At 43.4% G+C, this 16,734-nt stretch overlaps 1 protein-coding gene across 1 annotated transcript; it reads right to left on the reverse strand.

The window, feature by feature from the left end:
* Positions 1-756: 756 nt before the first annotated feature.
* On the reverse strand, positions 757-16,360 carry si:rp71-1g18.1 (uncharacterized protein LOC559922 homolog). Its single transcript, XM_056293877.1, has 3 exons — positions 16,292-16,360; positions 8,459-8,549; positions 757-2,972 (listed from the first exon to the last, which is right to left on the reverse strand). Exons 1-3 carry the CDS (start codon positions 16,358-16,360, stop codon positions 2,020-2,022), a joined length of 1,113 nt encoding a protein of 370 aa, XP_056149852.1. The 3' UTR covers positions 757-2,019.
* Between the last annotated feature and the right edge of the window lie 374 nt (positions 16,361-16,734).

Below are 16,734 nucleotides of genomic sequence, written 5' to 3' on the forward strand. Positions count from 1 at the left end.
CCCTGGCGTATTTATGTTAATGTTTATGATAATATATGTGTTAATGTTGTATACCTTTAATAATGTGACTATTGTTGATTGACATTGTTGTATACTATTTTTGTTCACGTTTGTTAATAAAGTTCTTTAAAAAAAAGAAGAGTGCCATATTAAACGGTAAATACTAACATAGAAAAAAACAGACATGGGGACGTTGACGTTTTCCATTTCTTGCGAAGCTATTACGACAGATACGTAAATAAACTAATTTCGTCGATTGAACAAATGTTTTATTCTTTAAGAATATTTAAATGTTCACTTTCACGTGGTTATAAAATAGTCCCATATAATTTCATGAAAAGTCCCCAACAATTTACTCACCAGCAAAACACAACCGATATTCCCAAGCCTGAAAGCTTTGTGTGTTGTTGCTTAAACTTATACAAAGCAAAAGTCCGACAGGAAATGAAGTGACCATAACTTGTGTGACATTTCATCATAAAGATCGTTAATAAAATTAGAATGTGTTTAAAAATACATGCATTTCAATTCATATAAATGTGATAGTTGAACGTTAAGTTTAAATTGAGATTTGTTTACAACTTTTCAGCTGTGCCAGATAGCATCACCATGGTTAGATTTCTATGTAAACGGAGATTGTTGTGGTTGAAGCATTTCGGCTCAATCCCAATTAAATTCATAGTTACTCCATAAAAACCAACAAGAGATTTTAAAGAACAAAATTCCCACATCTGATCTTCATCGTGCCACCAAAAAAAAAATCTTTAATCACTTAAAAAAAATTTACTTTTTCAATTCAGAATCAGCATTAAAGGAGTAAACGGCTCTGGAAACATTTCACTTCAATCAAATTTAACCAAAACCCAAGTTTCCGGTGGCACAAAATATTCTCTGTGTTTTTGTTGGGGGTTTTTTTTTTTGTTAGTGAAATTTACCAAATAGTTATCAACCCCTATTTTTAAAACAGTTTTTATTTGTTTAGAATCAAACCCCTTTAAATGTGAATACATAAATGGAATGTTGTACGGAGATACATATCTTTGTAAGTCACACACATTCAATAGTTACAGTACTGATTACCAATAAAAACAAAAACTTAAAGAAAAAGAGTGAAAGACTTTAAAAGAAAAAAAAAAGCTTTGGTGGTAGTCATTTCTTTCCAAACTCTTACTCGCCCCCAACAGTAAAATACAAGATATCGTAATGCCCATGGATTAGTAACACAACTGTTGGTAACAACTGAATAACTACCAGTATTTACAAGGATGAAAAGTGACACTGAACAAATTCACAAGGTACCTTGGTACTGAGACAAATGTACAAATTTGTATTTTTCCATTACACTTTAAATATTTCAGAAGAAGCTAGAGATCTTATATGCATAAGAGTAGCTCAAACTGTCACTTAAGCAAAATGTCACAGAATAATAATTAAAAAAAACAATCAAACAATAGCCTGTTGACCTCCAATGCTGCCTGTAAGAGCATTTGTAATTATTTTGTTAGTGTGTCTAAAGTTTAAAGACGTGGTGTTTTGATGCATTTTAATTTTTCGCTGTCTAAGTGCAAGACATTTCTTGAGGTTAGAAGCGATGGTTAACTAAAAAAAGTATGCTGTAGCCATATTGCTAACTCAGCTGCATAGTTCCATTCAACACTATAATCCACATTCACAGCAGTGGAATAAAAACAAAAAACAAAAAAAACAAAATAAACAAACATCAACTTAGATCAGTAGTCAGTCAGAATTGAACCCCCCCAAAAAAACATATCCATAACCACTATAATTCAGCCCCCTTCAGTTTACTTTTTCCATCAAATCTAAACTTGAGAGTCCGAGAGAGCAATGAGTCTTCATAATTACAACTTAAGATAAAGGGATCTGTAGCAAGGTCAATCTTGAATCATTACATAACTTCAAATCCCCTTCATGTCTGAACTGTTCACACAAGCATTTCTGTTGTTTCGTCTGAGGTAGAAAACTGTGCAACCTTATTAAGCAGCTATTTAAAACATATTTCTACAAGCCAGCAATCTTCCTGAAAGAAGGAACAATTAATCCACACTGGCTCAAGTTGTGTTTTTGGAGATTTCTGGAAATTCGGAAGCTCTTCCCACAAGTAGAGCAAATAAAAGGCTTTTCTCCGGTGTGAAACCTCAGATGGGCTTTAAGATTGTCTCGTAGTCGGAAGCTTTTGCCACAATGAGGGCAGCTGTGCGGCCTCTCCCCCGTATGGAACCTCTCATGGCGGCGTAGACTCTTCCTCAAGGCAAACGCCTTTGAACACTGGGAACAAGAGTATGGCTTTTCCCCCGTATGGAAGCGCTCGTGCCGCCGGAGAATTTTTCTTCGCTTGAACTTCTTGTCACAAGAGTTGCAGGCATACCCGTCACGCGAGTGGGTCACAATGCTCTGAAGCCGCCAGATGTCATTTTCACACCGGGTGAAGCAGCACAGTCGATGGCCAGTGTGGAGGCCCTGATGGCGCCGCAGCTCTCTAGGCACGGGCAAACCCGTTTTGCCGTTAGCATCACGGCCGCTAAAAAAATCTATGGGGTTGTTTGCGTATCCGGAGTTGGACACCGCCAACAGATCCACCAACTGGACCGAACAGGGTCTCATGACTTCCTGCTCTAAAGGGGCCAGTTTGAGCTTTAACTGGAGAGGGTTATTATTTTCTTTCACAGGATCAATCCTCTCCCACACCCTGAGCTGTAGAGAAGCCACGGCTTCATCTGAGGAGGATGGGCTATAAGCGGTGTTCTCGGCGGTACTAATGTTAGCCTGCTGAGGCTCCACCTGGACTGGCCTTCCTACGTGTTCCAGCTCTGAACCTGGAGGCTCGGTTTTCTGGACCGATGAAAAAATAGGCAGAACTTGGGCATCAGCAGCAAACCCCTGTGCGTCTTTTGGTTCAGTTGCGAGAGGGTCCTGCTCCATAGGGAAACCATCCTGAGATTTTAATCTTTGATCTGCAGAGATGGAAGATGATAGATACAGCGTTATTCACCTTTAGCTTACAAACACATAAATGTCTGGGTCTCATCATTTTCTATAATAAAGACAGACCCCTTTTTTTCTTGTTCAGTTGTCATTCCTCTGCTTTTTTCACTTGTATAAACTTTCAAACTGCTGTTTGGTGATGTGTTGCAGTTTCCAACAGATTATCAGTCAATACATTTTAATATTGAAACTCGTGGACATTAAAACGGTTGTTTGACAAAAACAAATTATCCTTAAATCTGGACAAAAAGTTTATGTTCTTTGGAAATTATAAAATAAACACCAAAGTAAAAGTACTGATTGACAATGTCCAACTAGAAAGAGTATTTGAATAAATTCCTAGGTGTGATACTAGACCACAAAATCTGCTGGAAACCTCACATAAGATACAGTGCATCTGGAAAGTATTCACACAACCCTTTACTTTCCCCACATTTTGTTATGTTACAGCCTTATTCCAAAATGGATTACATTCCTTTTTTTTCCTCATCAATCTACACACAATACCCCATAATGACAAAGTGAAAAAGGTTTTGTAGAAATTTTTACAAATTAATTAAAAATAAAAAACTGAAATATTGTATGGACATAAGTATTCACACCCTTTGCTATGACACTCAAAATTGAGCTCAGGTTCATCCTGTTTCCACTGATCATCCTTGAGATGTTTCTACATCTTGATTGGAGTCCACCTCTAGTAATTTCAATTGATTGGACATGATTTGGAAAGGCACACACCTGTCTATATAAGGTCCCACTGTTGACAGTGCATGTCAGAGCAGAAACCAAGCCATGAAGTCAAAGGAATTGTCTGTGGACCTCCGAGACAGGATTGTATTGAGGCACAGATCTGGGGAAGGGCACAAAAAAATTTCTACAGCTTTGAAGGTCCCGAAGAGCACAGTGTTCTCCATCATTCGTAAATGGAAGAAGTTTGGATCCACCAGGACTCTTCCTAGAGCTGGCCGCCCAGCCAAACTGAGCAATCGGGGGAGAAGGGCCTTGGTCAGGGAGGTGACCAAGAACCCGATGGTTACTCTGACAGAGCTCCAGCGTTCCTCTGTGGAGATGGGAGAACCTTCCAGAAGGACAACCATCTCTGCAGCACTCCACCAATCAGGTCTTTATGGTAGAGTGGCCAGACAGACGCCTCTGCTCAGTAAAAGGCACATGACAGCCCGCTTGGAGTTTGCCAGAAAGCACCTAAAGGACTCAGACCATGAGAAACAAGATTCTCTGGTCTGATGAAACCAAGATTGAACTCTTTGGCCTGGATGCCAAACGTCACGTCTGGAGGAAACCAGGCACCTCTCATCACCTTGCTAATACCATTCCTACAGTGAAGCATGGTGGTGGCGGCATCATGCTGTGGGGATGTTCTTCAGCGGCAGGAACTAGGAGACTAGTCAGGATTGAGGGAAAGATGAATGGAGCAAAGTACAGAGAGATCCTTGATGAAAACCTGCTCCAGAGCACTCAGTGCCTCAGACTGGGGCGAAGGTTTACCTTTCAACACGACAATGACCCTAAGCACACAGCCAAGACAACGAAGGAGTTGCTTCGGGACAAGTCTGTGAATGTCCTTGAGTGGCCCAGCCAGAGCCCAGACTTGAACCCCATTGAACATCTCTGGAAAGACCTGAAAACAGCTGTGCAGCAACGCTCCCCATCTAACCTTACAGAGCTCGAGAGGATCTGCAGAGAAGAATGGGAGAAATACCCCAAATATAGGTGTGCCAAGCTTGTAGCTTCATACCCAAGAAGACTTGAGGCTGTAATCACTGCCAAGGGTGCCTCAACCAAGTACTGAGTAAAGGGTGTGAATACTTATGTACATGCAATATTTCAATTTTATTTTTTATAAATTTGCAAAAAATTCTACGACACCTTTTTCGCTTTGTTTGTTGTATGTAGATTGATGAGAAAAAAAGAAATTTAATCCATTTTGGAATAAGGCTGTAACATGACAAAATGTGGGGAAAGTGAAGGGGTGTGAATACTTTCCGGATGCACTGTATGTGCGAGCAAAGCTGGCAAGGAGCATTGCAGCCACAGGAAAAGCAAGTCACATTCATCCATTATCCAAACTGCTTATCCTTACTCGGGGTCATGGGGATGCTGGAGCCTATCTCACTACTCATTGGGCGGCAGGAAAACACCCTGGATAGGCCACCAGACCATCACAGGGCATGCGCGCACACACACACCAGGGACAATTTAGTACGGCCGATTCAGCTGACCTACTTGTCTTTGTGTCTTTGGACTGTGGGAGGAAACCGGTGCACCCGGAGGAAACCCAGGCAGACACGGGGAGAACATGCAAACTCCACACACAGGACGGCCAGGGACAACCCCCAAGGTTGGACTATCCCGGGGCTCAAACCCAGGACCTTCGTGCTTCTTGCTTAGCAAGAAACATTCTGGATCATAAATCATTGCACACTCTGTATTGTTCATCCATTTTACCATATCTGATCTACTGTGTGGCGGTATGGGGTAACACCTACAAAACCAACCTACAACTATTATGTATACTACAAAAAAGAGCCATAAGGATAGCTATAATGTAAGATATCATGAACACACCAACAAGCTTTTTTTAAAGTCAAGTGCCCCGAAGTTCAGGGATTTAACAGAATTTAACACAGCACAAATAATGTTCAAAGTAACAAACAATTTACTACCGAGTAATACACAAAAAATATTCTCCGATAGAGAAGGGGAATATAATTTGAGAGGGAAATTAAACTTCAAGAAATTATGTGTTTGGGCATCCGGGTAGTGTAGCGGTCTATTCCGTTGCCTACCAACCCAGGGATCGTCGGTTCGAATCCCCGTGTTACCTCTGGCTTGGTCGGGTGTCCCTACAGACACAATTGGCCGTGTCGGCGGATGGGAAGCCGCACATGGCTATGTGTCTTGGTCGCTGCACTAGCTCCTCCGCTGGTTGGTCGGGGCACCTGTTCAGGGGGGAGGGGGAACTGGGGGGAATAGCACGATCATCCCACGTGCTATGTCCCCCTGGTGAAACTCCTCACTGCTACTACTACTACTATTTTCGGCTGCTCCCGTTAGGGATCACCATAGCGGATCAACCGTTTCCAATTCTTCCTGTCCTCTGCATCTTCCTCTTGTCACACCAGCCACCTGTATGCCCCCCTTCACCACATCCATAAAACTCCTCTTTTCCTCTTCACTGGCCGCTCCATATTCAGCATCCTTCTCCCAATATACCCAGCATCTCTCCTCCACACATGTCCAAGCTATCTCAATCTTGCCTCTCTTGCTTTGTCTCCAAACCGTCCAACCTGAGCTGACCCTCTAATATAATCATTCCTAATCTTGTCCTTCCTCATCACTCCCAATGAAAATCTTAGCATCTTAAACTCTGCCACCTCCAGCTCCACCTCCTGTCTTTTCATCAGTGCCACTGTCTCCAAACCATATAACATAGCTGGTCCCACAACCATCTTGTAAACCTTCCCTTTAACTCTTGCTGATATCCTTTTGTCACAAATCACTCCTGACACTCTTCTCCACCCACTCCACCCTGCCTGCACTCTCTGTTCTGCACTCCCCATTATTTTGGATAGTTGACCCTAGTATTTAAACTCATACGCCGACGTCACCTCTACTCCTTGCATACTCACCATTCCACTGTCCTTCCTCTCATTCACGCATAGGTATTCCATCTTGCTCCTACTGACTTTCATTCCTCTTCTCTCCAGTGCATACCGCCACCTCTCCAGGGTCTCCTCAACCTGCACCCTACTCTCGCTACAGATCACAATGTCATCCGCAAACATCATAGTCCACGGAGACTCCTGCCTGATCTCGTCCGTCAACCTGTCCATGACCATTGCAAACAAGAAAGGGCTCAGAGCCGATCCTTGATGTAATCCCACCTCCATCTTGAACCCATCTGTCATTCCAACTGCACACCTCACCATTGTCACACTTCCCTCATACATATCCTGTACCACTCCTACATACTTCTCTGCAACTCCTGACTTCCTCATACAATACCACACCTCCTCTCTCGGCACCCTGTCATATGCTTTCTCTAAATCCACAAAGACACAATGCAACTCCCTCTGGCCTTCTCTGGCCTTCTCAAAGCAAACATGGCATCTGTAGTGCTCTTTTGTGGCATGAAACCATACTGCTGCTCGCTAATCGTCACCTCTCCTCTTAACCTAGCTTCTATTACTCTTTCCCATATCTTCATGCTGTGGCTGATCAATTTTATAACTGTAGTTGCTACAGTTCTGCACATTGTCCTTATTCTTGAAAACTGGTACCAGCATGCTTCTTCTCCACTCCTCAGGCATCCTCTCACTTTCCAAGATTGTGTTAAACAATCTAGTTAAAACCTCCACTGCCATCTCTCCTAAACATCTCCATGCCTCCACAGGTATGTCATCAGGACCATCTGCCTTTCCACTCTTCATCCTCTTCATAGCTGCCCTCACTTCCTCCTTGCTAATCCACCGTACTTCCTGATTCACTAGCCCGACATCATGCAACACATCTCTCTTCGCTTTATCCTGTATCTTCTTGTACTCCTGTCTTTCTTTATCTCTCGTGACTATCCCACTTCTTCTTCGCCAACCTCTTCCTCTGTATACTTTGTTGTATTTCCTCATTCCACCACCAAGTCTCCTTGTCTTCCTTCCTCTGTCATGATGACACACCAAGTTCCTTCCTAGCTATCTCCCTCACTATTTCTGCAGTGCTTGCCCAGCCATCTGGCAACTCTTCATCCAGTGCCTGTCTTAACTCCTCCCTGAACTCCACACAACAGCCTTCATTCTTCAACTTTGACCATTTGATCTTTGGCTCTGCCCTCACTCGCTTCCTCTTCTTGGTCTCCAAAGTCATCCTGTAGACCACCATCCGATACTGCCTAGTTACGTTCTCCCCTGTCACCACCTTGCAGTCTCCAATCCCTTTCAGAGCCCGCCTTCTACATAAGATATATAGTCCACCGACATAAGATAAACTCCTCACGATCAGGTGAAAAGAAGCGGCTGGCGACTCCACATGTATTCGGAGGAGGCATGTGGTAGTTTGCAGCCCTCCCCGGATCGGCAGAGGGAGTGGAGCAGGGGCTCGGAAGGGTGGGGTAATTGGCCGAATACAATTGGGGAGAAAAGTTGGGGGGGGGATCCCAAAACCCCCCCCCCCCAAAAAACAAAAAACAAGTAGGTGAGAAGGGGTAGTAAAAATAAGTGTATACTTCCTCCTATTCCTTTTCCAACATGTAGCAAATAATCTGATGGATACGGAGATTTGTTTGCCAAGTTTGATGTGTGGATTTGTTGATCACTTAAGATTATTGGCAATGGCTTATCTGTATGTGATATCCTGCTTATTTACATGTTTGAAATAAATCTTCATTCATTCATTCATTCATGGACAGATTTGAACTTATGCCCTCGTGGGTATTTCTTACCATGGTTGAGGGTAAGAAGCATTTTTGTTTCTGTACTGCTGCTGGTTGGAGGCTCCATTTCAAGGTCCCCCCCTCCTACCATCTGCACTTCCTGAGCAGCAAAGGACAAAGAGTTTTGATAACATGAATTTGTACTTGGCTTGAGAGAGCAAAAAAAAAAAAGAAAGAAAAAAAAGACAAGTCTCACCAGGTGCATTAGTTAGAAAACGGACTAAACATCTAAATATACACTGAACACACACCATCCAAGCAAGGCCAAACACCACAATACCGAAGTCATTGTGCTTGAATCACTGCAAGAAAAGATTTCATTTAGTGGGTGACTTAAGGATAGAGTGCTTCAACTGAGTTTTTTTTTTTAAAACCAAATGTTATAGTCCATATCCTCAGTGCTACTACCAGGAATATTTTGAGAGGTAAATATCAAGATACACATGCTGATGTAAGCCTTGATCCTTGATCTCTTGCTAATGGGACTGGATGTATTGCAGCATGTTACATCATCAGACCTAGTCCTGCCAGCAGATTTCCCTGCATATGAAGATAAATAGTGGGTCATTGTAAGGGCAGGAGTTAAGTCAGCAGTTTGGGCTAGCTAGAGTGTGTAAAATACAGACAGAAAAGAAGACACATTATTGACTTCAACAGTGTGAGAGTAGATGGATCCTCTTGTTAAAAACTTAGCATCTATCATGTCTTAATAAGAAAGATATGAAATTGCAACAGCACATCATTTCTAAAAAAAATGATCTTGGTACACAGCTGTATCATTAGAGATAAATATTAATTTGACAATGCAGAGATGTCTGGTGGGGTTCCACAATTGCCGACAAGCTAGGAAACAATAGCTAAAATGTAGCTTAGCTTATTAAGGTAAATTGACACCCCAATACCACACAATTACAGACATTAGCTGTGGATGAGCTAGTTATATTTGTTTTTTGTTCTTTTAAGATTATTTTTTTCTGGCATTTTCTGCTTTTATTTTAACAGTGACAGTAGAGAGAGAGAGGAAGGGCAGGGGAGAGAGAGGGGATGACATGCAGCAAAGGGCCCGGGCCGGATTCGAACCCAGGCCGCTGCGGTAAGAGCTCAGCCTTGTATGGTACGTGGTCTATCAGGTGAGCCACCGGGACGGCCCGAGCTTGTTCTATTTGTAATTAACCCACTTTGGATAACTGCATAATGTAAACAATTAACTGCTAAAATACAAGAGCCCTGGACATATTGGACAAACTGATACCATGGTGTGGTATCAGGAGGAACGACACTATATGGCCAAAAGTATGTGGAAAACCCTTTATTATCAGTGGATTTGGCTATTTCCACCACATCCATTGCTGGCAGATGCATAAAAATCTCGCTCTGTCATAGGACGCCACCTTTCCAACAAGTCAAATGGTCAAACTTCTGCCCTGCTAGATCTGCTCCGGTCAACTGCAAGTCTGTTATTGGGAAGTGAAAATGTCTCGGAGCAACAGCAGCTCAGCCGTGAAGCAACAAGACACACAAGTTCACATAACAGGATGGCCAAGTGATGAAGTGTAGCACGTAAAAATCGTTCCATCCCTGGTTCAACACTCACTACCAACTTACAAACTGCCTCCGAAAGCACAAGAACTGTTTGTCAGGAGCTTCATGAAATGGGTTTCCATGGCCAAGTAGCCACACACAAGCCCAAGATAGCCATGCGCAATGCCAAGAGTCGGCTAGAGTGATGTAAAGCACACTGCCATTGGACTCTGGAAGCCTTCACTGGAGTGATGAATCACACTTCGGGCAGTCTGATGGACCAACCTGGGTTTGGTGGAAGCCAGGAGAACTTTACCTGCCCGAATGCATAGTGCCAACTGTAAAGTTTGGGGGAGGAGGAATAATGGTCTGGGGCTGTTTTCATGGTTTGGCCTTAGCCCCTTAGTTCCAGTGAATGGAAATCTTAATGCCACAGCATACAATGACATTCATAATTGTGTGCTTCCAACTTTGTGGCAACAGTTTGGGGCAGGCCCTATCCTGTTTCTGCATGACTATACCCCCACGCATATAGTGAGGTCCATAAAGACATGGTTTGCCAAGTCTGGTGTGGAAGAACTTGACTGACTTGCAGAGCCCTGACCTCAACCCCATCCAGCACCTTTGAAATGAATTGGAACACTGACTGTGAGCCAGGCCTTCTCCCCAACATCAGTGTCTGACCTCACTAATGCTCCTTGTGGCTGAATGGGAGCAAATTTCCACAGCCATGCTCAAAAATCTAGTGGAGAGCCTTCCCAGACAAGTGGAAGCTGTTAATAGCAGCAAAGGGGGGACCAACTCCATTTTAATGCCCATAGTTTTGGAATGAGATGTTCAACAAATACATATGGGTGCGATTCTCTGGTGTCCTTATACTTTTGGCCATGTAGTGTATGACTGATGGGACAAAACAAATCTAATCAATGATCTATATCAAAATTAGTGCGCAAACAAACATCATGAATTTGACCTGAAGAAAACATTAACCTGTTTCTGTTTGTTGGAGATAATAACTGTGCATTAAAAAAAACATAATAAAGTTAAAGGTTTGATATGCCCAGAAACAACCAAACCAAACCACCCAGATAGCTGCAAAACCATGTTTTTCCACTGATATGGACCTATGATGAATTTGGCTACAGGAGGCAATAAACATTTGTAGGCCAAGCATTGACTGTCTATGGAGAAATTACTAAAAATCATGTCTTTTAAAGTCTTTAAAATGACGTGTCTCTATAGCTGAAGATAGACCAGAGACTGCCATTATAAAAAGAAAAATCGTTGTTTCTCCACTGCTTATGAAATTAAAGCTGCTCCAACCTTTAGTCTAGTACTATCTCTGTATCTTTAAAGTGGTACTGTCATCCTGTTTTGGAGTAGCAGCTTAGGGATTTGTTTTTGGCCCTCTTGTTCTTATGTTTATTCATGAGTTTAAGTATATCTGTATGTATGTATGTGTGTTAGGGCTGAACAATTTGGGGGGGGTGTATATATATCAACATGGATACAGGAAAAAAGTTTTAATGCATTGCAGTACAGACCTGTTTCATGTGTCTCACACTCAGCACGAAACAGGCCTGTACTGCAATACATTAAAACTTTTTTCCCTGTATCCGTGTTGATATTCCGCTCCTCATTAGTTGAGCGCTTACAACACCATTGATGATTTCGGAAAAAAAAACGCTATATATCTATCTATAGTATATATATATATATATATATATATACACACACTCACTGGCCACTTTATTAGGTACACCTTGCTAGTACCGGGTTGGACCCCCTTTTGCCTTCAGAACTGCCTTAATCCTTCGTGGCATAGATTCAACAAGGTACTAGAAACATTCCTCAGAGAGTTTGGTCCATATTGACATGATAGCATCACGCAGTTGCTGCAGATTTGTCGGCTGCACATCCATGATGCGAATCTCCCGGTCCACCACATCCCAAAGGTGCTCTATTGGATTGAGATCTGGTGACTGTGGAGGCCATTTGAGTACAGTGAACTCATTGTCATGTTCAAGAAACCAGTTTGAGATGATTCGAGCTTTATGACATGGCGCGTTATCCTGCTGGAAGTAGCCATCAGAAGATGGGAACACTGTGGTCATAAAGGGATGGACATGGTCAGCAACAATACTCAGGTAGGCTGTGGCGTTGACACGATGCTCAATCGGTACTAAGGGGCCCAAAGTGTGCCAAGAAAATATCCCCCACACCATTACACCACCACCACCAGCCTGAACCGTTGATACAAGGCAGGATGGATCCATGCTTTCATGTTGCTGACGCCAAATTCTGACCCTTCCATCCGAATGTCGCAGCAGAAATCGAGACTCATCAGACCAGGCAACGTTTTTCCAATCTTCTATTGTCCAATTTTGGTGAGCCTGTGTGAATTGTAGCCTCAGTTTCCTGTTCTTAGCTGACAGGAGTGGCACCCGGTGTGGTCTTCTGCTGCTGTAGCCCATCTGCCTCAAGGTTCGACGTGTTGTGCGTTCAGAGATGCTCTTCTGCATACCTCGGTTGTAATGAGTGGTTATTTGAGTTACTGTTGCCTTTCTGTCAGCTCGAACCAGTCTGGCCATTCTCCTCTGACCTCTGGCATCAACAAGGCATTTTCGCCCACAGAACTGCCGCTCACTGGATATTTTCTCTTTTTCGGACCATTCTCTGTAAACCCTAGAGATGGTTGTGCGTGAAAATCCCAGTAGATCATCAGTTTCAGAAATACTCAGACCAGCCCGTCTGGCACCAACAACCATGCCATGTTCAAAGTCACTTAAATCACCTTTCTTCCCCATTCTGATGCTCGGTTTGAACTGCAGCAGATCGTCTTGACCATGTCTACATGCCTAAATGCATTGAGTTGCTGCCATGTGATTGGCTGATTAGAAATTTGCGTTAACGAGCAGTTGGACAGGTGTGCCTAATAAAGTGGCCAGTGAGTGTGTGTATATATATATATATATATATATATATATATACACACACTATATACACACACACCCTTTTCTCCCCAATTTTACTTGGCCAATTACCCGGCTCTTCCGAGCCGTCCCGGTCGCTGTTTCATCTCCTCTGCTGATCTGGGGAAGGCTGCAGACTACCATATGCCTCCTGCGATACATGTGGAGTCGCCAGCCGCTTCTTTTCACCTGACAGTGAGGAGTTTCACCAGGGGGACGTAGTGCGTGTGAGGATCACGCTATTCCCCCCAGTTCCCCCTCCACCTCGAACAGGCACCCCGACCGACCAGAGGAGGCACTACTGCAGCGACCAGGACACATACCCACATCCGGTTTCCCACCCGCAGACAAGGCCAATGTGTCTGTAGGGAAGCCAGAGGTAACATGGGGATTTGAACCGCCAATCCCCGTGTTGGTAGGCAACAAAATAGACCGCTATGCTACCCGGACGTCCCTTGGGAAAATAATCTAACTGCAACTTTTTTTAAACCAAAATTGTGATTTAGTATGCTCTTTTTTTTCAAGTTCATTATCTTCTGTGTTATTCACTAAACACAAGCAAGAATTCATTCTATAGAATGACCAACACAACAGTCAACATATAAACTGCTCTTTCCTGTAGGCCCGGCCTACGTGTTATGATGAAGTGAGATGAATTGATGCATGAATGGATATGAATAACATACCTTTGTCTATTAAATTGTAAAAAGAAAAACCTTCAATAACAGGAGAATACTGACTGAATTAATTAGCTTCAAGGATTGTAAACATGTAATTTCACTGCTTCACTTTTTAATAAAATCTGAAAAAGGAACAACAAAGCACTGCTGAACAACAGACCTGGTGTGAACATTAATATGAAAATAAATACGAATCTTACTGATCTCCAGTCAGTAACAGTAATAAATCACACAAATTAAAGTGCAGAAATATAAAAAAGAACAAGTCTGCAGCCCTCCCCGGATCAGCAGAGGGGGTGGAGCAGCGACCGGAACGGCTCGGACGAGTGGGGTAATTGGCCAGGTACAATTGGGGAGAAAATAGAGGAAAAATCCAAAAAAAAAAAAGAAGAAAGAACAAGACTGTCCGGGTAGCGTGGCAGTCTATTCCGTTGCCTACAAACACTGGGATCGCTGGTTCGAATCCTTGTGTTACCTCCAGCTTGGTTGGGCGTCCCTACAGAAACAATTGGCTGTGTCTGCGGGTGGGAAGCCGGATGTGGGTATGTGTCCTGGTCACTGCACTAGGGTGGGAGGGGGAACTGGGGGGAATAACGTGATCCTCCCACATGCTACGTCCCCCTGGCAAAACTCCTCACTGTCAGGTGAAAAGAAGCAGCAGGCGACTTCACATGTATCGGAGGAGGCATGTGGTAGCCTGCAACCTTCCCCGGATCGGCAGAGGGGTTGGAGCAACGATCGGGATGGCTCGAAAAAGTGGGGTAATTGGCTAGATACAATTGGGGAGAAAGGGGTGGGGGGGGCAAGTCTGTGGCTCTACCACCCTAAAATATCTAGATAATACAAAGTCGTTGTAATAAACATATAATATGTAAACATATCGACTGCACTTTTTAACAAAATCTAAAAAGAAATACTGTGAACATTAATATAAAATAAAACAGTCTTACTGATATCCAGTCAGTAACAGTAAACCACACAGACTCAAGTGCACAAGGAGTATGGCTCTGCCAGCCACGATGTCATCCTACTGTATGGTTCTCGGTAGCTCACAGGTTTTTTTTGCCAGGAACACCAGCATATCGACTTTTGATGGTTTTAAGGACGAATGAGTACAAGTGACTATATTCCCTCCAGTGCTAAACAGACGTTCAGAGGGGGAACTTGTGGTTGGTACACAAAGATACTTGTGGGCCAACTTGCTCAGCTGGGGAAAGTTGCTCTGGTGCAGCTTCCACCAGGCCAAGGGATCTTCTTCTCCATCAATGGCAGGGGTCACCAGGTAACTATTCAACTTAGCCTCCACAACATCAAGTTGCAGTCAAACCAGGAGATACCACACTGGTCTTGAAAAAACTGCCGAGAGATTTCTTGGCCTTTTCTGTAGAGGGGTTAGCACTTTGAGGCTTCAAAATGGTTTCAGTAAAAGACCTCTTCTCCTGCCAGATATATATCAAAAAAGCAAAAGCAAAAAAACAAAATATATGTGTGTGAGTGTGTGTGTGGATAATGCTGTCCGTATCATATTCAAGAACATTATTCTTATTAGACTCAACTTGGTTATACATGTCTTGCTAACTGTTCCATTTCAGTCTTCAGTCGGGTCTTAATAGAAGGGATGTGGTCTGCGCTGATGTACTGTGTTTTGAACCTCGGGTCCAGAAATGACGCAACGTCCAAAAGCTCCTGGGTGTCAACGTCGCTATATTTGTAATTAAGGTATGCTAGGACTTTGGTTTTAATCGGCTTAGACAGGTCAGTGTCCTCATCATCTTCAGCCAGGACTGTTGTGGCCAGAAGAGGGAGAACTGGCTTGAAGTAGGAGATGCTGATGGACTAGAAAGAACATCAGTAAATTCCTGGAGAGGATGTAGCGCCTTGTGAATGGACCCTAACGCATCAATATCCTGCCAAGTCGGGATGAGGGGGCATGCATTTCGATTGCCTGACAATACCTGGGTTATGGCCTTGGTCTGTTCCAGCACTCTTGCAATCATTATTTCTTTGGATCTCCATCTTTTTGGGCACTCAGTTATGAGGGTGTGGCTCAGGAAGCTTGAGCTCCCTCTGTGCCTCAATCATTGCAGCCTTCTTCTTTCAGCTGTGGGAGAAGTGCCCCACCAGCTTCTTGCACAGCCCTGTTGCTCTTGACACTGTCATCTTTCATTGCATTTTCTCAAAGGAAGTAAAAAAAATTAGTGTAATTTATACAATTTAAGTTGTGTTTTACTAGTCTATCTCACACACACACACACACACACACACAAAACTTACCAATGGCAAGATATAATCAGTAGCTGAAACACTGGAGCCTGGTCCGCTCTTTAAGCTGCGCTGCCATCACCATGTTCGATGCATTGTCCATCGTTAGGCAGACATGGTTTTTCTCAGAGGTCCCAGCTGGCTAGCCCTTCTCTCAGGCCGGCTGCAATGCATGGTCATCCAGGAAGTAAGAAGTCTGAAGACAGTGAGCTTTGAGGTCTAATTCTTCATGGATGAAATGCATGGTCAGACTCTGATAAGATTCCGCTGTAAGGCTTGACCACATGTCCATGGTAGTAGCAAAAAACCCCAACTCTCTGCCTGCACATTTTATACAGCTCTGATAGAGCAACCTGGTTAAAATGTGTGCAGGATGGTATGCTGTACCCTTTATCCAGTGTCTTTACCGAAGCCATAAACCCAGCCTTGGTCATCATGTTGAGGGGCATCATATCGTTCCCTACGAACTCCGCCATCGCCTGAGTAATTTCACGGTCCCGTTTTGAATCTCACTCATATGGAGATACGAACTAAATTTGAACATTTCGGTCAGTGATCCCTGCTGGGTGGTATTCGGCCTACTTGACACACTGGTGGTCACAAGGCCATGCAATTGTCATGCATGGCCTTGTGATGCTTTCTTAAATGCTGGAACAGGTTTGTACTGTTGCCCCGTGTTGTAGCAAGGCACGTTCTGCACAATACTTGACTCTGTGCAGCATCTTCTTTCCTACATCCCAAATAGGTCCAGACAAGCGACGTACTGCTCCTCTTTGAGATTAAAGGGCCATTTTCACAAGATAGCAAGGTCACTGCTAGAATCAAAGCGAAGCAAGTTGTTTTCTTTATT

The sequence above is a fragment of the Lampris incognitus genome, chromosome 14 (genome assembly GCF_029633865.1).
Source record: "Lampris incognitus isolate fLamInc1 chromosome 14, fLamInc1.hap2, whole genome shotgun sequence".
Lineage (NCBI taxonomy): Eukaryota > Metazoa > Chordata > Actinopteri > Lampriformes > Lampridae > Lampris > Lampris incognitus.